The sequence below is a fragment of the Nematolebias whitei genome, chromosome 17 (genome assembly GCF_014905685.2).
Source record: "Nematolebias whitei isolate Nwh7 chromosome 17, NemWhi1, whole genome shotgun sequence".
NCBI lineage: Eukaryota > Metazoa > Chordata > Actinopteri > Cyprinodontiformes > Rivulidae > Nematolebias > Nematolebias whitei.
The window spans coordinates 38,266,611-38,293,691 of NC_056514.1; the positions used below are offsets into that span (position 1 = coordinate 38,266,611).

Genomic DNA, 27,081 nt, shown 5'->3' on the forward strand with positions numbered 1-27,081 from the left:
TTTGCTACTTCATCTTTTAGCTGGCGTTCTTATTTTAGCTGCAACAACTCAGTTTCGGCTTCTTCAGCAGCCAGTTAGCATTCACTCTCCATTTTTGCTGAACACTGAACTTCTCCCGTTCTTAAACGGTCTTCTTTGTTAAATCAGTAAAAGTGAAATTAAATTAAATAAGGTTTAAAACACTGTGAATCAAACTGCTTTCATATTAATCACATTAGACTAAAAGGCAAAAATAAGCATTTGGTCAAACGATAAGCTTATAGTGGCCGAGGGGAAAATAAACCTTTACCATACATCATGCAGCTTTACATCATTTAATGAAAAATATTTTGTCTCAAATTTTCTCCACAACAAATTTAACATGTCCAGGGGCAAGTACGTCTCCTTTTGAACTCTTAAAATGAACATCTTCATTTTATTATTCTAACACAAAAAGATGAATACATTGGCAGCTTCGGCTTTTGGAATAGCTCATTTTTGTTTTTAAAACTTCTGTAGTTTTACACTTCAGGTGGAAATAAAAATCCAAAACAGTTCAAATGAATTTTCACGTGAAGCCGTTTAAAAAGACCAAAAGAAAGACGCTCTATTGACCAAGTGGAGTGAACTCCGTACTATTCTCATCCACTTCGCAACAGCAGGGTTATCTCATCAGAGACGACACAAAATCTTTAAAATACAAAATATTTATTCTTTTGAAAATGTCTTCTGTAAGAGAAAAATAAAACCCAAATCAAACCAATACAAATCGTTTGGTTACTGGCAGACCACGCTAGGAACTACCAACGAAGAAGTGTTCACTCGGGAAAACTCAGACGCTAGGAGGCAACGAAAACGCCTCCACCTCCGCCCGGCGGTTTCACATTGCACCCAAACACCGAGGCAAGCGCCAAAAAACGTGGCACTGGTGGTGAAATGACATACCGTCTATAAATTTACAAAAAGCAGGAGGGGGAGCCAGACGTGTGGCAATCTTATTTCCCCTAAAACAAAAAGCACGAAAACCAGAAACCAAAGCTTTTAACGCGTCTGAAAGACGGCGGGGACTCAAATGTTGGCATCGATACGGTGGAGGGGGAATAAAGTAAGAAGCGAGAGGGAGCTCTTTGACCAAAACTTACCATCCCAAAGAGAATCCCCTTTCCAAAAACCATGTGAAGGGGAGGCCACAGAGGTCAACGTTGCACATTTGAGGTTGCGACGGCCAGGACCGACCTGACAGCAGACAGAAACTCAGACGTATTCCTAAACCTAACGTTCTTGTGGTTGTACAATATTCCCTGATGGCCTGATTTGGCCGCTGAGTGTTTTACAGAATCCTGTACTGAGATATAAAAAACAAACAAAAGAAAATAAACAGAAGTAATGAGACTGTCCGTTCAGGGAAGTGTGATGGAGAGTCCGGCTTGTTGCTCCCCCCCCCCAACTTTAAAAATGTTACACATGCTGGTTGAAACACACGGTTTCTTCCTCTCGCAGCCGTGGCATTCTGCTCTGAGGATTGAAAAGAGAAGAATCATTTACAGGAGAAGAAAAACAAGATAAATGGTGTTTTTCTTATTATTCTTGACATCTCCTCACCTATGTCAGCTTCTTGGCTTTGTTGTAAAGCGAGTCCACGACTTTGCTCATGTTCTGGATCGTTTCCAAAGCTGCTTCGTACGTTTTGTCCGCCGGGGGCTCTTCGAATATGATTAAAACGCCTTCACCTTGGTCGAGGATTCCTGGAGAACCCACAAAACTGCATTAAAACACAGACCTGCCTCCAACACAGCAGGCATATCCACTGGGAATAAACCAGTTACCATGGAACTTTTTGTCCAGAATCATCTGGGATAATTTCCTCTCCACTTCATTCTTAAAAAAAAAAACAAAAGAACAAGTAAAGTTGGTCAATTCTCCAACAATCTTTAAACCAAAACTGCATTTGCTGAAACTTACCTTTGATAGCTTGATAAGATCTGATATGTGTTTAATCTGAAATCAGATTAAAAGTCAAAAACAGGTGTGGATCAATAATGTCCTGACAGAAACGTGAATTATACCATAAAATCCTAAAGTCGACTCAGATTATAGATACAACCGCCCTGGATTACCTCTTCAAACGTCCTAAACCAGTACCAGTGTTGGTATTAAATGTAAATTGTAGACAAAAGGTAAAATGTTGTGGCGGTCTCACCTGCACTCTGGAAAACGGTTCGATGACTCTGATGAGGTTCTGCTCCAGCAGGCTGTCGTACAGCTTGGCCAGGTGAATGTTGATGATCGGATCGTTCCTCAGTTCAGCTTTGTACTCTGTGAGGGCCTGAAACGCACAAAGGTTGAACAGATACTTGAAGATGCTAAAACATTGGAAGCTAATAACGAAACCTTCCAGTCAGGAGGTAAAAATCATTTTGTCAGTGACACCTCAAGCTGTAGACGTCGCAAAGTAAGAAAAAAAAAACACATTTTTTTATGTTATAGTTTTATTACCATAATTTCCGGACTATAAGCTGCTACTTTTGTCACAGGTTTTGAACCCCGCGGTTCAAGCAATGCTGCGGCTAATTTATGATATTTCTTTTTTTGGACGGGCTAACGAGCTTCATGCCACCAAAACATTTATCCTTGTAACACCCGTGCGCTCACATTGCTGCACAATACATGTCTGGGTTCTCATGACGCAAAGAAACTACATGTATGAATAAAAGGTAAAACAAAAACTGATCAGAGAGCGGGTCCACTGGTTTCATTTCTCGATCATCCAGACATGATTTTTAGCTACGGTTTCATTTCTTTTATCTTAAACGGCTCAGTTTCAGCTTCTTCACCACGTGTCTCTCGGCTCCGAGCGTTCACACTGCACTTTCTCTGGTTATACTGGGACCATTGCTGAACGTCGCAACAAACCAGACAGACCAGAATGAAAGGTGCGTTCATAACGAGGAGTCATAACGTCAGATTTCAAAGCTCTAAGACGATTCTTACCTTTTCGAAGTCTGCTAACGATCTGTTCTTGCTGGCCTGGGCAACACATTTCAGTGCATCCGTCTAAAAACACAAAGACCGAAAACATTTAAATGTCGACACTTTAAGCTGTGCTGGTAAAATACGAGTTCACTTTTCACTACAGTTTTGAAAAGTACAAATGAAGTTAAATAAAATGTGCTAAAGCTCCAAAGGTTAGATAAGGTGTTTGTGATCAGAAGGTTGCTGGTTCAACCGCCACAGACTGACATCAAAGATGAGTGGGAAAGGTGAAGCACCCACACCTGCCTCGGCCCTCATTTGCCCCTCTCTCTGGACCCTTGAGCAAGGCCCCTAAACCCCAGCTGCTCTCCACACATGTGCCTTAGATGGCAGCCCTCTGCTCCACGCATGCGATGGGAAATACAGAGAATTAATTTCCGGATCGGGGAGTCTTATTATTGACTTGCCTGTCGGCCGGCGTATCGCAGGCCCAGTTTACCACTGATCAGAGCTTGAACCTCCTCTGGTCTGAAACAAAAACAATAAGTAAGTCCATGTGTAGACTCTGGTTTCTGCACAGAAGTTTTACTTACGAGCTGAGCACAATTTTGCACAGAAGCATGTATTTGAGAGCCGTGATGGCTCTGGGGCTGTCGATGGAGTCGTAACCTTCAAAGGCCTCGAAGAAGTAGGAGTAGGCCGTCTTCCAGTCCTTCTCCTCTGCTGCATGGATGATCCCTGCAGCAGACACAGGTTAGCACATGAAGCCACCGAACTCTGCGAGGCTGATGACACCGTGCTTCGAACCAGTAAACCAACTGAATGCGAGATAATTATCAGGGTTAGCATGAACCCCCTCTGACCTGACTGCATGTCCAGTGCTGCCTGGAGCTTTGGTGGACAGTAGATGGCGTTGGCGGTGGTTCTGGCTGAGGTGAGGGCGGCGCGGGCCTTGGGCAGGTTACTGAGAGCGTGGTACGTCTTGCTTTCCAGCAGCTGAACCTCCACAAGAAGAGCTTTGTCGTCCATCTTTTTCAGCTCCTGGAGCAGCTGAGAGCCTGAGGAAAGAGAAAAGCGTTAACGTTAACACGACACGTTGCAGGAAAAGTAAAGTTACAATCTTTATCCTAATATGTGCGTTTTGATCTTGTTTTAATCTGCTGTTCGTTAGAATAATACATTTATTTAAATAGAACAAGACCACAAGAGTTCTACTGAAGAGAATAAACTTCCTCGTGCATAGTATATATATTATGACGTCATCAGTATGTTGACGGGCTGCACTGAAATGTAATTTCTTTGTGCTTCGGTGCAACGACAATAAAGCTGATTCTGAAAGCCGTGCTGGAAAATATATGAGGACCAACAAGAAATAAAGATTTCTAAAAAAAGTCAAAACAAAAGCGGTTGTCTCTGAGCACTCACCGAGAGCCAAGGCCTCCTGGAATCTTTTAGTATCAAAATACAGCGAGATCAGTCGAGCCTGAAATCACAAGAACACGTCAGACAGAAAAAAAAAATCCTGATTTAGAGCAGACGAGCATAAGTTTTGATGCAGTGGGGAGGTCATTACGGTCGTCGTTCATCTTGTGTCTTAATAAAAAGAACAATAATCTGGTTGTAAAGAACATGAGATGGTGCATGGCTCAGTAGGTTCTTCACTCGGCTGCTGAACGCTCCACGAGGTCTTTCCAAAAGAAAATCCTGACGTTTTCTTACAACTCAATAAAAACAGCTTTTAGAGGTTTTACCTGGATTCACTTGATTATTAACAGATAGATCCTAATAAACATGCCATTTTTATTATTTACATGTGTAATCAGTCCAAGGTTGTAAATATTAGAATAGTTTCCGCACCAACTTCAAGAGTCTTTAAATATTTCACTTTTATGGCTCACATGAAACTACGGCTGAACAATTAATTGCATTTTCAATAATATCGCGATACGATAAAACAAGATTTTCTAATCGCGACGGCTGCAATTTGATTGGTCACGTGATCTGGTTACGTGACTTGCGAGTGAGCAGAGCAGGGAGAAGTCCACACTGCGTTTTACTGGTTGCACAGTGGCGTCAGGCTCGACAGAAGCCGACACATCTGACAGTTTGGTACCAAAGAGGAGCAGCACGTCCGGTGTTTGGAATTATTTTGGCTGTAAACAAAAAGACGCTGAGCAACGACATGTGTTGTGCAGAAGCTGCCTTGCTGCTGTTGCTACCTCTCCAGGTAACACCAAACCTTTATCAACACTTCAAAAAACATCACAAAGCCATTTATGATGGTTGCATGTCTAGAATGCCACGAGCGGCGCTCCGACTTCAAGTAAGCAAAGCATCAGCCGACGGGGATCAATGACCAAACTGTTCGAAGGGTTTTTTCTCATTCAACCTTTATTTAAACAGGTAAATCCCATTGAGCCTCAAGAACTCATTTACAAGAGACCACTTAGAGAGGTCGAGAGCTTCAGATCTATCATCTATTACTCCGTATGAACATAGTTCGAAACATCACGTGGAAATAACGAGAATAATGGAACTATTTTCAGTCCGGTCATCGGGACAGTTTCTTTTTTTGCTGAAACGTTTCAACTTCTATCCGGAAGGCTTAGCACCAACATAACTGGTTTGTTCTTTGGAGTAAGCTGTTTGGGGGAACAATCAGTTTTGTTGTGCGTTTCCTTGACTGATGAAGCCTTCTGGATGGAAGGTGAAACGTTTCAGCACAAAAAGAAACTGTCCAGATGACCTGATTGAAAATTGAGCATGGACTTTTTTGAGCAATAATGGAGTTCATAGCAAAAGACAAGATGTCCATTATTATGTTGACCAGGTCTGGGTGTACGGCTTTGGTCAACACAGTGGATTAGCGGTACAGAACGTCCTCGTGCACACATTTTAGCCAAGTTGCTATCCTGGAGCTGCACAAAAAAAAAAATATGCAGAAACAGAGTTGCAGCGGAGCTGAAAAACAACTGAAACAGATTTATTGTTTGTGTTCATAAAAAAAAAAAAAAAACATGAAAAGAAGACATTGAAAAATAATCGCATATTAAATCGCAATATTGAGGTTAAAAAAAATAAATCGCAATTAGAATGTTTTCTCAAATCGTTCAGCCCTACGTGAAACTTTATCTGAAGGAACATCAACCCTGCGATCACCTGTGTAAACTCTACTTAATTTATTTTGCTTCTATTTTAAATGCACTTTTAGGGTCTTACTAGTGCATGTGTGCAGTTACATTAGTTTTTTTTTATTTTACTTTACTCCTATCATCAACATGACAGGCTAAAGATGGAAATTGGCGCCTGTGGCTAAATCTGGCATATTTACAGAGTAAACCCATTTTCATAAATAAACAAATAACTAAATGTTTAGTGGATGAATGCAGGTTTATTACAATGGGTAAAACAATTGATGGGGTGAGTTTGAAATTCGATTCCCAACTAAGTATCATTTTAAAACATTATTCTAATGATTCAGCATGAAAGCTGCTTTAACACTTTTCTTTATTCCAACAGTTTGTGTGAAGGATGTGAAAAGCAGCATTGTTGTCCTCAACAAAACACTGAAGTAAACTTTCCATTTGTTTCAGTCAGTAAACGTGAAGCAGCTGGTCGTGGTGTTCTACCGCAGCACGACAACACCATCGGACAAATCTGCGTTAGGTGGTCTGATACAGTTTACAGATTTGATCCAGTAACGTTTTCAGTTTTGCTTTTTTACCGTGACGCTACAACAGAGGCTTCACCGCTTCACCACTTCAGGCCTGAAACGAAAGCGTCTCCCACTCCGTGAGTCAGAGGGTTTAAGGAAATCGATCTCACCCAAAGCGGAGAGAGCGTTTTTGCTTGTTTCAACCATCATTAGTCAAAGTTTGCGTTGTGTAGCAGCAGAACTGAGTGAGAGAACCAAGACAGCGGCAGAGAGGCAGCTGTGGCTCAGTGGTATTTGAAAAACTGGGAGTGTGATTCCTTGATCTAAATATAGAATTTCTACCAAGAAGTCTCTGAATGTGAATCAAAAAGCAACGTTTTGCTGATCACGTGGCTGAAGTTGTAGTTTATGACCTTCATACCTCCAGAGCTTGTCGTAGGAAGGTTCTCTTCTCTGCCTTGGCCCACTCGATGCATTCGAGACACAACTCCACCTCCTGCCCCGTGGCCGCCTCCATGTCGAGGAAGAGGTCCAGGAGGGAGCGGACGAGTCGGGCCGCCTTGGCTTTACTGATGGAAATCAGGAAAGGCCTGACGAATTTCAACAAGCCTCCAAGTTCTGTAGAAAGAAAATCATATATACATATTTTTATATGCTCTATAGCATATTTCGATGTCTTAACCCTCAATGTTAACTGTAAAAGTGCTAAAATAACATTACTTCTGGTACTTTATCTAAAAACAGTAGTTAACAATGCAAGAGACTATGAAGCATTTTAGATCAAAACGTTACCAGCAGCTTGTCCCGTCTTTGCCAGGAGCGTCCCCAGCTCCAGGATGCTTTGTTCTTTAACCCTGACGGCCTCCTCATCGTTCTCTTGAACATCTCGTCTCACTTTTAATGGAGAAACAAGGAGGGGGGAAATCTTATTTAAAGCCAGGCATTAAGCAATTTTGGAAATATTGTATTACTAGTTAGGTAAACTTGGAAATTTTACTTAACCAGCTTTACATTTCATGTGAACAGTATCTTAAGGGTTATACTTAAAGCAGTTAAAAGGAAAATGTCTATTATTTCCTCCAAAAAAGCTTAAAGTTTTTAGTATATCACTTTATAATGTAGCTGTTTTTGTTTAGTTCTTTCATATAGTTTCTTCTATTTATTTTTCAATGTATATGTTTATTTTATGATTGTCTACTGTTGTCATGATACTTTAATAAAACTGATTTCTCTTGTAAATGAGCCCTCAAGGCTCAATTCGACTAAACTGTATAAAGTTTGATTTGAATTGAATAAAATGCTCCAAAAGCTAACAAAATAAAGTTAGACATTTAGTGGCTTTGTGCTTAAATTAGTAACATGTTTGTAGTTTGTTTGGACTAATAATTTCCTTAATTTTCTTTGGAAACCAAAGTAATTGCTAAAGCCTACCCTACCTGAGATAAATAATGTTACTAATTGAATTTTTATGTGTATGAATGTATCTGTTCAGTGCCTTGAGATAACTTCTGTTGTGACTTGGCGTTATACAAATAAACTGAATTGATTTGAATCAAAGAATCAGAGAGACATTTAACATGATCCGTATTTAACAAGTAAATAAAGTAGAAGTCGAGTCGTTTGGCAGCTGTGACACGGTAAAACTAAGGACAGCGTAGTCTAAATTAACATATTACCTGTATAATTGTGTTTTTATACTAATATACCACAAGTGTGTCATTAAAATCATAAATCATGGCTCTCTACTCACCGAACTGTTTAGATTACAACAGGCTAACGCTAGCCTCAGCATGCTAACATGACAGCTAAACATGAAAACGGCTTAAATAAATGACACAATCCCACAAGACAAAACTAAAATCTCAAAAACAAAACTATTTTAACAAGCAGTAACAAACACATGTCACGTCAGGCCTAAAAGTCGGTGAAGGTGCTAGCAGCTAGCAGGTATTAGCTGCCGTTCAGCACCGCAGTGAGTCAGCACCGCACCGGTTCAGCCCCGCACCAAAACAGAATGAGAAATATATATATATTCTTTAAGGTTCAGATTAATAAAGTCCATCAGAAATGGCAGATTAAAGACCCACCTATTGAATGGAGGATGTCGATAGAGGCGTTGCGGTCCGTGCCGATGAGAGACTGAGCTCTCTGGAACTCAACCACTGCTGCAGCCGCCATCTTCCTTATTCTTCTTCTTCTTCTTCTAGTATTGTTTTATGGCGGTTGGCAGACCAACTGTAAGGTGCATTACCGCCACCTACTGAGCTGGAGTGTGGGCATAAGATATACAGGAGAGAAAAAAAAAAAAAAAAAAAAAAAAAAAAAAAAAAAAAAAAAAAAAAAACCAATAATAATAATAATAGTAATATTAAATAAAATAAAATAAAAATAGATAGATAAATAAATAAACAAAATAAATTAATAATAATATGTAAAATATATAAATAAATAATATTAATAATAATAATAATTCTGTGAAATAACTTCACATCTATATTTCATCTAAATTCTCTCCATTAAATTTGTTTTTTTCAAGAAAATAATAATTTGATCTTTGACTTTACCAGCATCACTACTAAAGATATCATTAATTGTAAATTTTATATTCATTTTAGTTATTTCTTTTTGGAAATGTCTTCTTTCTAATTCATATCCACAACATTCCATAAAAACATGTTTTACTGTTTCAGGGAGATTACAGTTATCACATAACCCCGTGGCATGTTTTCCTATTACTTTAAGAGAGCTATTGAGACCCGTATGTCCTATTCTGATTCGGGTCATTATTGTTTCTACTTTTCTGTTTCTTCCCGTTTTCTTTGTGCCTCCTACCTTTTTCTGAATGTTATACAAATGTCGTCCTGTATCAATTATGTCCCAATTATCCTGCCATATATTCGTAACATATCTATTTATTATCATTTTACACTCAGATTTACTTAATGGAATTTCATAGTTTACATTTTTAGATTTTACTGCCTGTTTAGCAAGAATGTCTGCACCTTCATTGCCTTCCACTCCCACATGTGCTGGAACCCAAACAAAATCTACAGATATTTCCCTCAAGTGAAGTTTATATAGAATGTGGTAAACCCTGTCAATTAGGTCTTGTCTTTCTGATTTACTTGATTTGATGCTTAATAAGACTGCCATATTATCCGATGCAATGACATATTTTTGACCATTATATTTTTCAATCCATTCTAAACCCATGATTATAGCTAATAATTCTACTGTGTATACTGTCAAGTTGTTTGTTGTTCTTTTCTTCATCTCTATATTTAGATTTGGGATGTACACTGCTGCTCCTGTTTGTCCTGATTCTGGATCTTTTGATCCATCTGTAAATACTATAATTTTATCCATATGTTGTTTATGAAAGAATTGTTGCACTAAGAAGTTTTCTGAAATATTTTTCCCTTTATTTTTGATTAATTTATGTAATGATAAATCGACAGAAGGATAAATATATAACCAATGATGGATACACGATTGATTAACTGTTGGACTTAATTCTATTTCATGCAACCCTGCATAGTGAGCTTTGATATTACCTATCCAGCCAAAACTATAAATATTTGTTTTTTGATGTTCCCAACATTCCTGTAATATATTATGAACTGGGTGTGTTTGGTCATGTCCTTTAATATTAATCCAGTATAGTAACATTTGTTTCAATCTTCTTATTCGTAAAGGCATTTCCCCCATTTCAACTTGTAGAGCTGAAACTGGTGATGTTCTAAATGCTCCACTGCATATTCTGAGTACTTTTGATTGTTCTATATCCAGAAGTTTTAAATGAGTTTCTGCTGCTGCCATATAGCTAATGCTGCCATAGTCCATTGTTGATCTCATAAGTGATTGATATATATTTACTAATGCTTCCCTACTTGCTCCCCATTCCCTTCCTGTTAAACAACGCAATAAATTATTAACATTTTTACATTTTATTTTTATTTTTTCTATATGTTGCTTCCATGTAAGTTTTTCATCAAAAATCATGCCTAAAAATCTTATATCCTTAACCTGTTCAAGGTTTTGACCATATAACTTTAAGGAGATAGACTTATGTTTTCTAGAGAAGCAGATAACTTGAGATTTTGTTGTTGAAAGTTTAAAACCCCAGTTATTGGACCATATTTCAACTTCATTGATTGCCTTTTGCATTTTATTTCTGAGATATTCTACATTACGACCACGAATCCATAAAGCTCCATCGTCCGCATATAAAGATTTACTGATTCCATGATCTATTTTATCAAATATGTCATTGATCATTATCAAGAATAATACTGGGCTACAAACACTACCTTGAGGAGTACCATTCTCCACAATATATTTACTTGAAAATTCCTTTCCCACTCGCACTTCTATTGTTCTTTCAAACAAAAAATTACTTATCCAATTAAATAGTTTTCCTTTTACCCCAAGTTTTTCCAGTTTTACTAATAAACCTTCTTTCCAAAGTGTATCATAAGCTTTTTCTATATCGAAAAAGACTGCAATAACTGATTCTTTGTTAGCTTGTGCTTTCCTTATCTCTGACTCGAGGCATAAAATAGAGTCCATTGCGTTTCTCCCTTTCCTGAATCCACTTTGATTTGGTGATAACAGATTATTAAATTCTAAATAACTATATAGCCTTTTAGTTATTATTTTTTCCATTGTTTTCCCCAATTGTGAATTCAAAGCAATGGGTCTATAGTTGGAAGGATTTGAAGGATCTTTACCTGGTTTTAATATTGGTATTATTATTGAATTTTTCCATGAAGTTGGTATTTTACCACTATCCCAAATTAAATTAAACAAAATTAATATTGCTTTAATAGAATTTTCACCCATATGTTTTAACATATCGTAACAAATATTGTCTTTTCCAGGAGATGATTGATTAGTATTACTAAGCGCTCTTTTAAATTCTAATAAAGTAATAGGTAGATCCATCGTCCCTCCATTGACAGTTTTTTTGTTATCTATATTTGGATGGTTTTTTAATATATTGCTCCTCAACTCCCTAACATTTGCTGAAATATTGTCAGAACTATGTATTTTAACCAGTGTTTTAACTAATAATTCTGCTTTATCTAGATCAGTTATTGCAACAGTGTTTTCATTTTTAATTATTGGGATTTCATATTTCCTAGTTATTCCATTCATCTTCTTTATCATCCCCCACACATCTGATAATTTAGTTTCTCTCCCTATGGTAGAGCAATATTTTTGCCAGTATTCTCTTTTTGCTTTTCTTATTGTTCTCCTAACAATTGCTTGTTTCCTTTTATAAAATATTAACTTTTCAATTGTATGCTGAACTTTTAGTTGTTTAAATGCTTTATTCCTTTCTTTAATAGCTTTTTTACAGTCCTCATCCCACCATGGAACATTCTTTTTAATTCTACTTCCTGTACTTTTAGGTATTGCTTTATTTGCATTCTGTATAAGTATTGTTGTTAATTTTTCATTAAATTCTTCAATATCTTTAATATCTTCTCTAATAATTTCTCCACATTTAATTTCAGTCAGATTTTGAAACTTGATCCAGTTTGCTTTATTAAATTGCCACCTAGGTACTCGAAATGTTTTTCCTTTAAGAACATCCAGTCCTATTTTAATGGTTATTGGATAATGATCACTACCAAGTGATGTTTTATTTATTACTTCCCACTGCGTAATTCCTGCAATGTTATTTGAGGTGACTGTTAAATCTATTGCTGTTTCTGTGTTCTTTGTAATATTATATCTGGTCCCTGTTCCATTATTTATGCACACCAGTCTGTTATCATCAATGAATTCCTCTACGTTTCTGCCATTTATGTCTGTGTGATCACTTCCCCAAAGATTATTGTGAGCATTAAAATCTCCACACCAAACAATTTTCCCCTGTTCCTGTCCTCTAACTATATTCAGTGTTTCAATAGTTAATTCTTTACATGGATTATAATAATTAATAATGATCATTTCATCCCTACCTGTCCATATTTTAATAGTAATGTATTCATGCTCTTTTCCTATATGGATTATACTGTAACCTATATTATTTTGTACAAGGATCATTATTCCTCCACCCCTTCCATTACCTCTATCTCTTCTGATGGCAGTGTACCCATGTAAAACAAAATCTAATTCTGGTTTTAACCAGGTTTCCTGAATACAGATGATATGTGGTTTTTCTTGTAGTTGTGATATGTAATGTTTAAAATCTTGACCATTTGAGATGAGACTTCTAGCGTTCCATTGAAATATGTTTATGACCATGTGGAAGTAGCACCTTCTGACTGAGTTGGTGTTACTCCTTTACCTATCATATTTTCTACAGCTTCCCAACCAAGGTCTTTAACATCTAGATATTTTTCTGCAGCCCTCACTATGATTTTAATCTTTTCAGTTTTCTTTACTGTCTGAGCTGAACAATTAATCACTTCCACCATAAACAGCACAAAATCCTTTTTGTTCACTATCATTGAATCATTAGGTATTTTAGAGCATCCATCACAAGTTTTTGGTTTTATATTTGGTGTCACTGTTGGTTTTGGCTTCTCTGGTTGATTTGGGATTCTTTTCACAGCTTCAGCATAAGTTATCCCTTGAGCGAGTTTCACTTTTTGGATTTCCTCTGCTCTTTTACTGTATTGACATCCACGGTAAGCAGAAGTGTGTTCTTCTCCACAGTTACAACATTTAATTTTTGCCTCTTTTTCACATTTCCCATATTCATGTTCACCTGCACATCTTCCACATCGTTGTTTTCCTTTACAGATTGCTGCTACATGTCCAAATTTCTGGCATTTAAAACACCTTAACGGAGGAGGAATGTATTGTTTCACATCATAGCTCATATAGCCTATGTAGACTTTACTTGGTAAACATTCACCTTCAAATTTAATCAAGACTGACAAGCTGTTACATCGTTCTCCATTTCTTGTTGTTTGCAGACGTTTAATTTCTTTCACTTTTGCTCCACGTATGTTTGCTTGAATTTCTTCATTTGAGATTTTTAAAGGGACTCCACTAATGACTCCTCTACCCATTTTTTTGTTTTCAACCAGACTGCTCTGAACTTTCTTTCCTTCCATTTTGTGAATCTTAATTGCCTTTCCTTGTTGAATGCTGTCTCTGCAATGAACAAAAAGTGCTCCGCTTCGTAAAACCTTAGCGCTAAGGACTTCACCTATTAGTTTATTTATTGTTTTGGTTAATTGTATTGGGTTCCATTCACCAAAAGATTCTCCCTCTTGATTTAATTTAATAATAACTTTATACTCATCTTTTGGTTTCTTAGTTACTAGTTCATTTTCCTCATCCTTTTCTGGGTTAGAAATATCTTCAGCTGATGTCTGCTTTTTACGCTTTTTTCTGCTTTTTGAAGCAGCTAACTTACTCCAATCTTCTTCATTTCCGCCACTATTTTCTTCCATTTCATCAAACTCACTTCCTGATCCAGAACTTCCCTCTGCAACCTCCTGCCCATTCACAGCCCAGCCGCTGCCAACCGCCTTACCAAATTGCTGACTCATCTTTTCTCTCTCCGTCATCCATCCGCTCGAAAGAACCTCAGGTTTTTCTCCTCCGAGCCACTGCTCCAGTCCTGTTTCCTCCATCTTCCTTATTCAAAATACTTCAATGAACATAACGTGCCGGGAATACGCTACCGAGCGTGAGTGACGTCACCGTACGTCTCATATGCAGCGTATGGCACTATGGGAAATGTAGTCTTGTGAAGCGAGCGTCTTCATTTCTACTGATATTTTTACGATTAAAATGCAATAATTAGCTTATTTGATGCCACATTATTATTTAGGTTAAATAATTTCGTCTTTTTTTTTTAGTCTCTGATGTATTTTTGTTGTACAAGCTTGTGCAAAAAATAAAAATGAAAAAAATATTTTATTTGTATGGTATTTTTGCTAACTACGTCACACAAATCTCCAAATTTTAAAGTGATCTTGCATAGTCATGAAGTATATAATTTTTTTTTTTTTTTATGGCGAAATTTAAAGTTCGCAACAGTCCAAGTTAACCTAAACTGTCATGGAAGGACAAACTGTTCTTAGGTCTATCCCGTCTGTCAAAATGCAAGAAGAAATAAAAAGTGGACCAAACTGCTCATTGAGGTTTCCTTTATTATAATAAAAGCTCATGACTGAACTGAACTTGAGTGAACAGCCTGAAGAACGTTGAACCTTTTTATTTTAAACTTTAACTATTTGATAAAAGATTTGTCTTAGTTTTCTTGTTTATCAAAGGTAATGTAATGATTGCTCTATTATTATTATTATTATTATTATTATTATTATTATTATTATTATTATTATTATTATTATTATTGTTATTATTATTATTATAAAAGGCCGCCTGGTCTGTGCTTGGGACGAGCAGGTGCGCATGCTCGGTTGCGGTTGTGTCGGCAGGTGGCGCTGTTTCTGCGGGAGGGAGGAGGAAACTGCGGCGCGCGCCTCAGCACCGCCTTTGCGTCAAGCGGTGCTGTCAGAGCCAGAGACACAACATCAGCCTCCGCAGCATCCGCATCTCACAGCCTGCGGGACCAGGAGCGCATCCAGCCCACAGGCGCGGTGAGCGCGCGCCTCCTTCCTCCGCGGCCTCCCTCTTCACCTCCACCTGTTTTCATTTTTCTCCCTCCGACTGGATTTATTTCACAATTTTCCGAGATGGTTTAATGGTTTTAAAGGCGCCTTTTAAGGGACAACGCGATCATTCCCCCCCCCCCCCCCCCTGTGGTGGAGATCTGGTGAGTAGATCTGGATTATTATTCTTGTTTATTTATTTATTTATTTTGCGCATGTTTTTTTGCGCAATTGTTTGGGTCTGGAAACGGTGACATATCTGATAACCTGATCACGTAAATCGAACAAACGGGCCGAATGAACCGTTAAGGCAACACATATTAATGAGGAATACGATATTTATAGTCGTTAAAACAAAGGGTACAGTAATTTCTTTGAAGCCGCCGCCTCTCTGGTCCGGTTCGGCCCGTTTTCAGCACCATGGAGAGCGCAGCCACAGGGCCCAACTGAGGTTCTGACAGGAGGAACAGAGGGTGATGGAATGAAGCTCAGTCCCGGAAGTTCACCATTAAAACATACAAATATTCATTTTATTTCATGTTAAACAATAAAAATGTTCTGGTCCGACCCGCGCCAATGGGCTGTTCACGTTTCTGACGTCCATTTTAGTCATTCTGACTCAATTCCGGATCCATTTCCCGTCATTCCTGCAGCTCAGGTCTTTATTAAAACCCGCTCTGCTCCATGCGCAGATAATTATACACATTTATATTTTTACTTACAAACTGTTCCCATCATCTGCAAGACGGATGATGGGTTTATCCCAGTAGATTACTGGGCCACGTGCCTCTCTGGTGCCTCTCGGTAAAAAAAACATCAAAGATGTTTCAGAAAATGACTGAATTTCTTACTAAACATAAATAAATAAATCCAGATGAAAGAGAGCTGGCGTTTTGTTTACAAACATTTTAAAATACTCATTTTTATCATAAACATGACCATGCAGTACTTATACTACAGGGTACTAACAGAGTGATTACAAGATACATACACAGCACTTATAGGGGTACAAACAAAGTATCTACACAGAATCTACAGGGTATTTATGAGTACACACCACTAGAAGGATATACTGACGTAATTACAATACTGGGTAAATTATAGGTTTACTTGCAACTAATTACAGGGTATGAAGCACTTACTGGGTGGGTAGGTATACTTACAGAGTACTAATATGCAATAAAATTACAGGGTACTTATGGGGTTACTTATTGATTTATTAACAAGGAAGTCACACAGTAACTGTCAGAGTATTTACAAGAGTACATACAGGGTACTTAAGAGGATAAGGTATTTATATGGTGCTAATGAAGTACAGGGTGTGTATTGGGTACTTACAGTGTACTTATTAGGATACATAAGGTACTTGTACTAATAAAGTAATTACAGAATACCTGTCAAGTAAATTGTGTGTTTATTTGCAGACTAATTAGAAGGTACTTGCAGGACAATTACAGGGTACTTACAGTGTACTGGGTACATTATAGAATGCTAACAGATATTTAAATTACAGGGTACTTATGGGGTTACGTACAACTGATTTCAGGGTTTAAACAAGGAAGTTACACAGTAATTGCAGGGTACTTACAGAGTACATACAGAGTACCTACAAGGGTCCAATATATTTGCATGGTAACTACAGAGTACAGGGTATTTACTGTATACATAGAGGATGTGGCACATACACGGTACTCACTTGTACGAGATAACTTGGGGGTACTTACAGAATAATTACAGGGTAACATTTTGGGGCAAAGTTGAGGTATTTACGGGGTACTTACAGGATACGCTTCATGGTTTTATTACAAGGTATTTACGGGGTACCCTCACAGTACTTCCAGGTACTGGACTGAAGAGACTTGGCTTTGCTTCATGAGCTCCTCTGTTCTTCCCACGGAGAGACTTTTACTAAAATGTTGCAGTAAATCTGAGATTTTCTGCTTCAAACTGAACGTTTGTAGTTTCTGAGCCTGAAAAGATGTTTGTAGTTTTTCTCTTTGAGGTAAATAAAGAATCACGGTTGAATGGAAATAAACCCTCGCCTGCTGTTTGTCCTGCAGGCAGAGAGCCGAGCACCAGTGACGGATCTGTAGATGCCCAGCCTGTAGCCCGGGCCTCCCGGCAGCTCTGACACCCTCAGGATCTCCTCTCTGGCTCGCGCTCCTCTGACCCCGAAGCTTCTGGACCCCCTCCCCCTGCAGTCGCCATGGGAACCGTGCTGTCCTTGTCCCCCAGCTACAGGAAGGCGGCTCTGTTCGAGGACGGGCCGGCCACGGTGGGCCACTACACGGCCGTCCAGAACAGCAAGAACGCCAAAGACAAGAACCTGAAGCGGCACTCGCTCATCAACGTGTTGCCATGGAAACGCATCGTGGCGGTGTCGGCCAAGAAGAAGAGCTCCAAGAAGGTGCAGCCCAACGGCAACTACCAGAACAACGTGTCCCACCTGAACAACGAGAACCTGAAGAAGTCCCAGTCCTGCGCCAACCTGTCCAGCTTCACCCAGGACCAGAGCACCCCGGCCCTCACCAAGACCTCCAACAACGCCCCCTCCTCGGTCAAAAAGGCCCCCCTGACTAACTCCAATGTGGCCCCCGGGACCCCGAAGAGGGTGATCGTCCAGGCCTCCACCAGCGAGCTGCTGCGCTGCCTGGGGGAGTTTCTGTGCCGGCGCTGCTACCGCCTGAAGCACCTGTCCCCCACCGACCCGGTGCTGTGGCTGCGCAGCGTGGACCGCTCCCTGCTGCTGCAGGGCTGGCAGGACCAGGGCTTCATCACACCCGCCAACGTGGTCTTCGTCTACATGCTGTGCCGTGACGTGGTCTCCTCCGAGGTGGACACGGAGCACGAGCTGCAGGCCGTGCTCCTCACCTGCCTCTACCTGTCCTACTCCTACATGGGCAACGAGATCTCCTACCCGCTGAAGCCGTTCCTGGTGGAGTCCTCCAAGGAGACGTTCTGGGACCGCTGTCTGTCCATCATCGAGCTGATGAGCGCCAAGATGCTGCAGATCAACTCCGACCCGCACTACTTCACCCAGGTGTTCGCCGACCTCAAGAACGAGACCCAGAAGGAGGAGGAGAGGAGCCGCCTGCTCATCGGACTGGACCGGTGAGGGGATGCTGGGGGAGGGGGGGGAGGGACTGTGGGAGGGATGGCACTTTGACTCCATGAAGATTCGTAGTAAAGCCAGCAAACACAAAAATGGCTCCAACTCAGCCAGTTTTACAGACATGGAGCTAAACTTTAGCGTGGTAGCTTCCAGCGAGTGCACGCCTACAGCTGATTCACTTTGTAGTCAATCTGATTCAAGATGGTCGCCATTACCATTTGACATTGAAACACACACAAATGTCCACAACTCCAGCAATTTTAAGCTCAAATTTGATGTGCAAGTAGCTGAAAACTTCCCCAACACTTAAAACATGTAACTATTAATGTTAATCCTGTTTGTTAGCAAAATATCTCAAGAACTAGTGGATAGATGTGGATGAAACAGACAATTATTGGCTGTAGATCTACGACAAAACTGGAGGCAGCTCGATTCAAGACGACCACAGCTAACAGACAACTGGGGATAAACCAGTGGATTTTGCAGATTCTGAGCTGGACTTTAGTCTGGTGGCGGCTGAGAGTCGTCCTCGACACATGCTCCGAGCGCGGCCCGCTCGGGTCACATGATCGTCTGAGACGGCGTTAATGTTCCAACGCGACAGTTTGTGCCGCCGCTTCAGTGTTTGAACAGGTTTGTGCTCGCAGGCGATAAATTACCTGTAAACGTCTGGTTTGGGTGAATCTTTGCCAGATCTTATAATTTAGATGAAACGTAGAACAGCAGCATTGAATGTGGACAGAGCTGAGGCTGCAGCCCCCCCACCCCCACCCCCAGTGACCTTGTGACTGTTTGACTGCCTCCTGCAGGAGGGTGAGGGCCATCGCCTGACTGACTTCCTCCACGCGCCACGGATGAACAGGCATCCACCCCCCCACCCCCACTCCCGAGCCGGATCATCCCTTCCTCCTGGTTTTTGCTGATGCAGATCGGACCACCTGAGGACAGAAGCGCCGGAGCCGTCAGACGATGGAGCCTCGACTTTTTGTTCTTTGTGGACGACCGGAGGGACAGTGAGCTGCTTCTGTGGGAGTTTGGATTTAAAACACACAAAAAAGAAACAGCCAGTGGATGTACATCGTGTGTTCAGAAACTTTATTTTCATCTAGAAAAAAAAACCCACAAACGTGTAAATGGATGTGTTTGTTTTTATTTTTTATTCTTTGGAGGGACGTTGTGTAACCGTGTCAATAAAAACAGAATGCAACGAACACAAACCCACGTTTTATCAGAAAACACCAAATGCGGTCCAAATAAGAAATGGCTGAAGGAACTTTTCAAAAAGTCGGCGAGAGGACCGGGTCCAGAGAGAACGTTTTAGACGTAAAGATGGGCGGGGGTTCACCTTAATGGGAAACCGTCTCATCATCAGATTAGAAGTCTGTAGAAATCTTGGATCTCGAAAGATAATGTTAATATTTGATGGGCCCTCAGGGGCCACTGCATTAAAACCAGGTCTGGTTCTGCTCTGGGCTCGGGAACACCCCCACTGGTCATTATCTGTAAACAGACAACATTTGTGCTGAAGATGGGAGAAACCATTCAGTTTTATCAAACGGTTGCTTCTCTAATGGTATAGGGGTGCATTAGTGCCTCTGGCATGAGCAGCTCGTACATCTGGAAAGGCACGTCAGTATAGTTTATACATCTGTTCCCGTCCAGATGACGTGTTCTTCAGGGAAGGTCTTGCTTGTTTCAGCAAGACGAAGCGTCCAGTCCAACCAGGTGCTGACCCGTCCTCCCTGCAGTCCGGACCTCCGCCATCAAACTCAGATTTACCTCGTTTTTCCAAAACACGATTTAATTTCTTGGTTTCAAACAACAAAACCACGTGTTTATGTTTACAACTCGTGGCATTCTGGTTTTATTTACACGGCGTTCCATGTTTTTTTCAGATTTAGGCCTGGATTTGCTGAAACAAGTTTTCTTTGCGTTTTTAAAAAACAAATATTTATTTATTAGAAATGTAACATTTTGCACGTGTGCCATGCAGTTTTACGGACTCTCCAGGAGCGAACTCGACTTTTTACTTGATTTGTGAATCAGCTGTGAACAAAGTAACGTTTCATTTAGCTCTGCTCGCTGAAATAGGCTCATGGTTTACCAGGGACGTTCTTGTTCCGTCGTTTGGAATGCTCTTTGGCTTTTACTGTTTTCCTTTGTGCTCATGATTCAGCGTTGGAAATGTTACAACGGTGCCATATCTTTGATGAAAACCCCACAGATCTGAGAGAACTCGGATATTAAACTGTTTTAGGACCATTTTCATCTAATTTTAGCTTCCTGCCATTGAAGTGTTCATTATTTTTGGCACCTTCAGAGGAATTTAAAGGGAATACAAGGTGTGCTTATCTTTGATGGGAATGAAGATTGATCTGGTTTATGTCCATACATGTTGCAGGGATTTGTCATTTAATGTGAAAAGGCCCTTAAGATCAAAACCGCAGTCAAATCTGACCATCATCAATGTGGCAACCTCAACTTTAAGCTTCAGAAAACGTCCTGAAGAGGTTGTTTTTGCTCTGATTTAGAACCCTCTCACATATCAGACTTTAAAAGGGGAATGAAAAACAAGAAGAGCACAGAGAAGCCGGAGGATGATCCACAGATTATCATCTTTGAGTAAATCAGCGCGAGCTAGCTTCTTGGTTCTGGAGGAAACGAGGCGACCTCCATCCAATCAGAAGCTCCCGGGGGTCAAAGTGACCCGGTGCAGCCTGCAGAGGAGATCTGCAGCTTTTTATCGGATTACCGAACAAGAAGCACCAAACGGGAGACGCCTCTCCTCTTTGCCGTGCTTTGAAAACCCAAAACATCCCGAGTGGGTCCGACAGTTCCTCAGAAACGGAGACGTTCTGATGTAGATCAAAGGGAAACGCCTGCGTCGAGCTGCGAGGACAAACAGGAAGCAGGGATCCCTAAATCTGTCCCGGCTCCGTGAGATGTGCCATGCTTCTTCACTTGCATCATCACAGTTGTTTATAAGCTCATAAAACTTAGAGACTGAAGCGGTAGATTAAAAACTTCTGTCCCATTCTTTTCTGTATCTTGTTGTGTAATTTGTAGATAAAAGAGCAGCAGTCAGAGGGCTGCGTGAGCGAGTGGATGTGTGTTCGGACCTTTTATTTCTAACAAAGAATGTTTTCTTATAGGGATAAGGAGCAAACAATGCACCTGTGTTGTTGTTTTTTTTAAGGACCCGCCCCCCTCCCTGCTGTAATTTACTTTTTTGATATGTTTCTGCTTATTTTAATTTATTTTTGTACTGTGATGGAAAAATAAAAAGCACTGATCGTTCTGGAGGGCTTTTTGTCCCATTTTGTGTCGCTTTCTCACACAAGAGGCAAACAGCACATTAAACACACGTCGACAAACTGTTATACAGCAATCTGTAGCAACGTCTCAGAGCAATGACCTTGTATAACCTTTGACCTTGATTTGTGACCTTGACCTTAGAGCTGGGATGATAAAAAGTGCGTCGCTCTGTCTAATGATGCATAAATTTATAACATTTTACTTTCTTCAACGGATCAGACGTTTTGAACGGGACAAGCAAATACTTTAAATTTGACCTTGACCTTTGACCTTGAAGCAGACAGGTGGAGCCTTTAGACGGGCGTTTCAATTGAGCACCTTCCTTCATCTGAACTCGTTCGTCTCATCTTGACTTTTGGTTTCTGCTCCACAGATTTTGGGTCCAAACCACAGAACCGTAGTTTGTTTTTCTTGACGTCGGTTCCACACGGACACGTTTTTCTCTCGCTTGGACAGAATCCAAGACGAATGTTTACGAAACATCGACAAGCTGACAGTTTGTTTTCCTTCAGCTCTCTGACTGACGGCGTTAAAACCCGCAGCTCGTCGAACAGCCAGCCGATGACACGGATCAGCCGCATCGGCTGGATTAGAGATGCGGTTTCCACGGCAACGCTCGCCTTTATCCACGATTCGCAGCCCGCGGTTTGTCAACAGTTCGCGTGAGGTTCTGTTAGTAACGTTCAGGCGAGAGCTGCTCCTCTGAGCTTTGACAATACTGGAAGCACTTTTTCTTTTTAGGCTCCAACAGATTTGACTAAAGCAACGTCCACCCCTTTAAACAGGAAGAGCTTCTTTCTCCCGACTCCCTCGTTCATGTAACCATCCGTTCACTCCTTCATCCGAGCGGATTAGAGGCGTTCGCACGTGACTCGGTCACACAGCTGTTAGAGGCCGAGCGCCGTCTCGTCACGAGCCGACGGTCGGACCGGCTTTGACGTCAACAGAACATCCGTGTTTCCACTGAATGTAGGTTAAAGACTCAAAGAGCAGCAGAGAAGCAAAACATTTATTAATAAACTGATGAATGAAATATTGGTCAGGACGAAGCGTCACAAATCGTACAAAAATAATAAGAACTGCACAAAATGAAATCATTACAGCATTTCCCTTTCATAGTTAAGAAATACCACAAAATATAAACTAAATATAAAATTAGGCACTTATTGAATAAATGTACATTAGGATTTTACTTAAAGCCACAAAAACAAAAACAATAAATGTGCTTTGGCTGGTTTGATTACCGGGACTGGGACAAAACAGCAAACAGAAAATTTCAATAAATCATAATAAAATAAAAAGACAAACCCAAATATTTTACCCTTTTTAACCGTTCTGAGCTCGCAGAAAACTTTTATCGATACGGGATTTGTTTTTCACATCAAAAGCAACTTTTTTTAAATAAATCAGAGTTTTTTTTAATAACCAGGTGGAACAAAAACAACTGTTTGTTTTGAATCACGAGGACTTCTTATTTTAATCACTATTTATTTTGAGCCTAACTAAGCGCTGTTACAACAAATGTGTATTAATACGCTGCAGAAAATAGTCCCTAAAGTCGAACTTTTACGTCTGTTTAAAGGTACTCATAGTAAAGTCACAGACTGGTCAAAAATAAATAAATAAGAAACAAAACTCTCGTTTTTAAATTAAACGTCTGTAAGCAAACTTTGACGCCAACGACCAGCTGAGTTTGTTTCCCTACAAAAACAGCCGAAGTGACTGAAAACGGGTCAATGTGGACGTCCCCAAGACGCATTTGGGACCAACAAGTATTTCACCGTGTTGGAAGTCGGCAGATAAAATGTTTGTTGACGACGAGCGCAGTCCCGCATTTCATATGGAACTCTACTGAAGCAAACCGTTTCAAACGTCACTATCTTACATGGGTCCAGATAAACTCCTTCAATGGTTAAGGAGCGGGGACCTTTCAGAGGAAACGCAGACCAGCTGTTTCAGGCGACTTGTTTGAAGATTTTAGTCTCGGAGGACGTCAGGAAGTACGAAACCTTCAGTTCGGTTGAAAACGAACCGACTCGTTGACGTTTTAAACCAAACAGAACGTTAAAGGCGGTTTCTCCGAGCGTCATTCCTGAGGGCGTGTCCAGCTCGTCTCCACAGCCGATAAAACATTTTGATTGAAAACGGCAGCAATAAGAAAATAAACTGAACAGGTAGAGGACCAAAGAGGAGGTGTCAGACTTTAAAAACCTCCAGCTTAAGAAAAAATAAAAGCCTGGGAGCCTGAGTGACGCGCCGACCTTCAGCTGATTTAGCTGTTACAGCTAAAACACTAGTTTCTGTTAAAGATGCATCTTCTTTGATTTAACTAAAGAAACAAGGAACAAATTGTGTCTTTGTGATCGCCTGCATGCCAAATAAATTAAAATAAATCCCGTTTAAAACGGGTTCTTTGTTAAAACGATCCGTTATGTACGACGGAGCTTTAGGACCACGCTAAGAAAAAAAAGTTAAAAGCCATAAAAATACAAGAATAAAGTTTTACAGAGACTTTTTTATTTTTTTGCAGCTCTCATTAGTTTTTTTCCACGAGTCAGATCCATGACACGACCTGTCAATCAATCCAGTAGGCGTGTCAGCAAATGACCAATCCGAAGCTAAACGCTTGTTACCTGCAGAGCTGTGCTGCAGACCATCACAGCGTACCACCTGACTGTAAGATGGTTCAAAGTCCTGATACTGATAATAATCTGAGGAGCTAACAGATTAACTATCGCCTTATTTGTTAAACCAACACTAAAGTACAACTTAACAAGATGCTCAACATTCTTCATTTTACCACAGTTAAAATGGTAAACCAGATTTATGTGTCGGAGTTCAGATTATATTACGACTCGGCTTCGGATTGGTCATTTGCTGACACGCTAACTGGATTGATTGACAGGTCGCGTCCTGGATCCGACTTGTGGAAACAAAAAGAGAGCTGCAAAAAGTCTCGTACGACTTTATTCTTTAATTTTACGGCTTTTAATTTTTTTTTTCTTAGCGAGGCCCTAAAGCTCCGTCGTAGTTATGTGTCGACGTCACTGAATAATTTAAGGATCAAAGTTAAACAAAAACCGTGAAAACGGTCAGGAAGTCTGCAGAGGACGAGTGGAAGGGCGGCCGACTTCAGGAAGTCTGAAGAACTTTTCGTCACGATCACGTTAAATGTCTTTAGAAGGAAACAAACAGCAGCTAAAGGACGAGTCAGGACTTTTAAAGCCATTTTTCTGGTTTATGCAGCTAAACACAAACGTCCTTCAGCCCATTTCAACTAAACTCTCCTGAAAACTCCCGAGCTGCAGCGCCGACAGCTTTTATTTATTTACTGCAGAACTTGGAACAGAACACGACGGAACGATCTGAAGCAGCGCGGCTGACAGCTTCAGGAACAGCTGGAAACGTTTCGGCTTCCTGCTGGAGGACGACGGAGGAGCGCGCTTCACCCAACACGACGACGGAAAGTAAACTGGGGTCATCAGGGACTAACAGAACCGTCAGGGACTAACAGAACCGTCAGGGACTAACAGAACCGTCAGGGACGCTTGTTGCTCAGTCTCACAGCTAAAACGAACTGGAAATAGATCCTGGAAACGATCGTCTTGGTAGGTTTTGCTGTCTGTTACTCAGTTTTAGCCTCAATCTAAACAGATTACAGCAGATTATAGACTTTTACCTTTCTGTAGGAGCAGAATGAAGCAATAATGCAAAGAAAGAAAAACATTACAGTCTTTAAATGATTGGTTGCATTAATTGGTTGCTCTGTTTGGAATATGATCAACATATTCAGACGTTGGCCCCGCTCCATCTGTAAACATTTCATCAACTAAACGTGGACATTCCAGGTCCTGCTCTTTATTCTTTAGATAAGACTTTAATTAATATTTCTTTTTTTTAGAGTAAAAAAATAAACGAAAAGTTTATTATTGCTTTAAAGCACATGTGCTTAAAAATTAGGATTTTTCTTTAAGGTTTCCTCTTTGATCCGACACGGCGCTTCAGGGATTATAATTCCTATTGAAGCCTCTGTTTTTGTCCTATTATGCAACATTATTGGTTGTGAGATTAAATCAGGAATAATCCGCTCCCACCTTGACTCGCAACAATCAATCTGCACTGATTTAAATATTGCACAAAGCAAATCAACTGAAAGCTGAGCAAAAAAAAAAGATAAATCCCACTTTGGTGGCTGTTTGGGGCATGCTTTGTTAAATTTGTTAAACTAATAACCTCTTCTTTAAAATGAACATCCTCTAGAAGTCTGCAGAGGAGCTGGAGTTTGGCATACATTAGGAAAACGAGGATTTAATCGCCCCAATCCGACAGAAACACAGCAGCTCTGCAGAAAAACAAAAAACAAAAAAGACGTGGTGTGAAATCAGCTGCTCTGGTTTTTGGCCCACTTTAGTTTCCAGGAACGTTCAGGATGTAACCGGCCCGGCTCTTGGTGAAGTCTGGCTGTGATTGGTTGATCTTGGACTCGACGACGATCGTGCACTTCCTGCCGTTCAGGCTGCACTGGATGGGACTCGCCACGTTCACCTGCAGCTTCCTCTTCTCGCTGCGGAGACACCAAACATAAAACACAAGGAGAAAAAAAAAGCGTCAGAAAAACATTAAATCTGATTTTTTCTTCTCGCTCAGTCGTAGTTTAAGGCTCTGAAATCAAACCTGCAGCTTCATGAGAGCAGAGCAGCAACTTGATGCTTTTAGGCCAGAAATGATCATTTCTGTAGAATATCATATACATCTTCAGTACACAGATCTTATTGTTCCCAACAGAACACTTCGCTCTCAGACTGCAGGTTTATTTGTGGTTCCTAGAGTTTCCAAAACCAGAACGAGAGGCAGAGCTTCCAGTTCTCAGGCTCCTCTCTTGTGGAACCAACTTCCAGTTTCTTCTGTCTGTGATGCTGAAACATTGTCCAGTTTTAAGAACGTGCTTAAGTCTTTCCTTTTTGATAAATCCTACAGTTAGGGTCAGCTTGGGTTTCCTGAGCTATCCCTTAGTTAAGCTGCTATAGGCTTAGTCTGTCGGAGGACACACTGACCACATTTCCTCTCTCTGCTGCTGTCTTTACTTGCTCTACTCTACCTGTTTGTAATTATTTCCATTTTAACATTTTTTTCTCTTTCCACCTATAGAAAGTACATTTAGGCTATAGAAACCACACCTGGACTATAGAACGTACACCTGGGTTATATAATATTTATATGATTATTTCCTCTGGTATCGGATGCAGTGCAGCTGGAAGGAATTTATCCGAAACTTTTTTTACTTTGGGGCATTTGTTATGATGCGTAACCATGGCAACAAGGTGTTTTTTTAACAACCAGGAGCAGCTGATTAACATCTCAAAAGCTGAAATACCTCAACTACAGCATCAAATCCCAAATGAGTTGGAAAAAGAGGCTCCGCGGACGAATTCCTGTCAACCTGACGGCGGTGCTCGAGTGCCTGA

At 40.4% G+C, this 27,081-nt stretch overlaps 3 protein-coding genes across 4 annotated transcripts in view; 1 reads left to right on the forward strand and 2 right to left on the reverse strand.

Annotated features, from left to right (window-relative positions):
• Nucleotides 1-309: 309 nt before the first annotated feature.
• Nucleotides 310-8,812, reverse strand: psmd11b (proteasome 26S subunit, non-ATPase 11b). The gene is made up of 13 exons (XM_037691244.1): nt 8,695-8,812; nt 7,400-7,501; nt 7,029-7,225; nt 4,378-4,435; nt 3,816-4,010; nt 3,546-3,690; nt 3,420-3,480; nt 2,971-3,033; nt 2,180-2,305; nt 1,942-1,977; nt 1,806-1,857; nt 1,582-1,724; nt 310-1,494 (listed from the first exon to the last, which is right to left on the reverse strand). The coding sequence occupies exons 1-12, from the start codon at nt 8,783-8,785 to the stop codon at nt 1,582-1,584; spliced, it is 1,269 nt and encodes a 422-aa protein (XP_037547172.1). The 5' UTR covers nt 8,786-8,812; the 3' UTR covers nt 310-1,494.
• Nucleotides 8,813-15,329: 6,517 nt separating this feature from the next.
• Nucleotides 15,330-21,588, forward strand: cdk5r1b (cyclin-dependent kinase 5, regulatory subunit 1b (p35)). Of its 2 annotated transcripts, XM_037691631.1 has the most exons (3): nt 15,330-15,353; nt 17,250-18,300; nt 19,111-21,588. In XM_037691631.1, exons 2-3 carry the CDS (start codon nt 17,396-17,398, stop codon nt 19,130-19,132), a joined length of 927 nt encoding a protein of 308 aa, XP_037547559.1. In that variant the 5' UTR covers nt 15,330-15,353; nt 17,250-17,395; the 3' UTR covers nt 19,133-21,588. The 2 variants fall into 2 exon arrangements, with proteins under 2 accessions (XP_037547559.1, XP_037547560.1); XM_037691632.1 differs by lacking the exon at nt 19,111-21,588 and having other exon boundaries at nt 17,250-18,304.
• Nucleotides 21,589-25,809: 4,221 nt separating this feature from the next.
• myo1d (myosin 1D) overlaps nt 25,810-27,081 on the reverse strand; it is a 130,565-nt gene continuing 129,293 nt past the window's right edge. Inside the window, exon 22 of the mRNA XM_037691633.1 lies at nt 25,810-26,180. Coding sequence (XP_037547561.1) covers nt 26,024-26,180 — 157 coding nt within the window. The 3' untranslated portion in view covers nt 25,810-26,023. The remainder of the gene's footprint in view (nt 26,181-27,081) is intronic.

Bases quoted from the DNA above. Each gene is read 5' to 3' on its own strand.
- psmd11b (XM_037691244.1), bottom strand. From the start codon at position 8,785: ATGGCGGCTGCAGCAGTGGTTGAGTTCCAGAGAGCTCAGTCTCTCATC. The intron at 4,436-7,028 runs GTATGAAGGTCA...TTGTGATTTCAG, and splicing joins TCCTACGACAAGCTCTGGAG to GCTCGACTGATCTCGCTGTA. The intron at 1,858-1,941 runs GTAAGTTTCAGC...TTTTTTTTTAAG, and splicing joins ATCTTATCAAGCTATCAAAG to AATGAAGTGGAGAGGAAATT.
- cdk5r1b (XM_037691631.1), top strand. From the start codon at position 17,396: ATGGGAACCGTGCTGTCCTTGTCCCCCAGCTACAGGAAGGCGGCTCTG. The intron at 18,301-19,110 runs GTGAGGGGATGC...TGCCTCCTGCAG, and splicing joins CTGCTCATCGGACTGGACCG to GAGGGTGAGGGCCATCGCCT.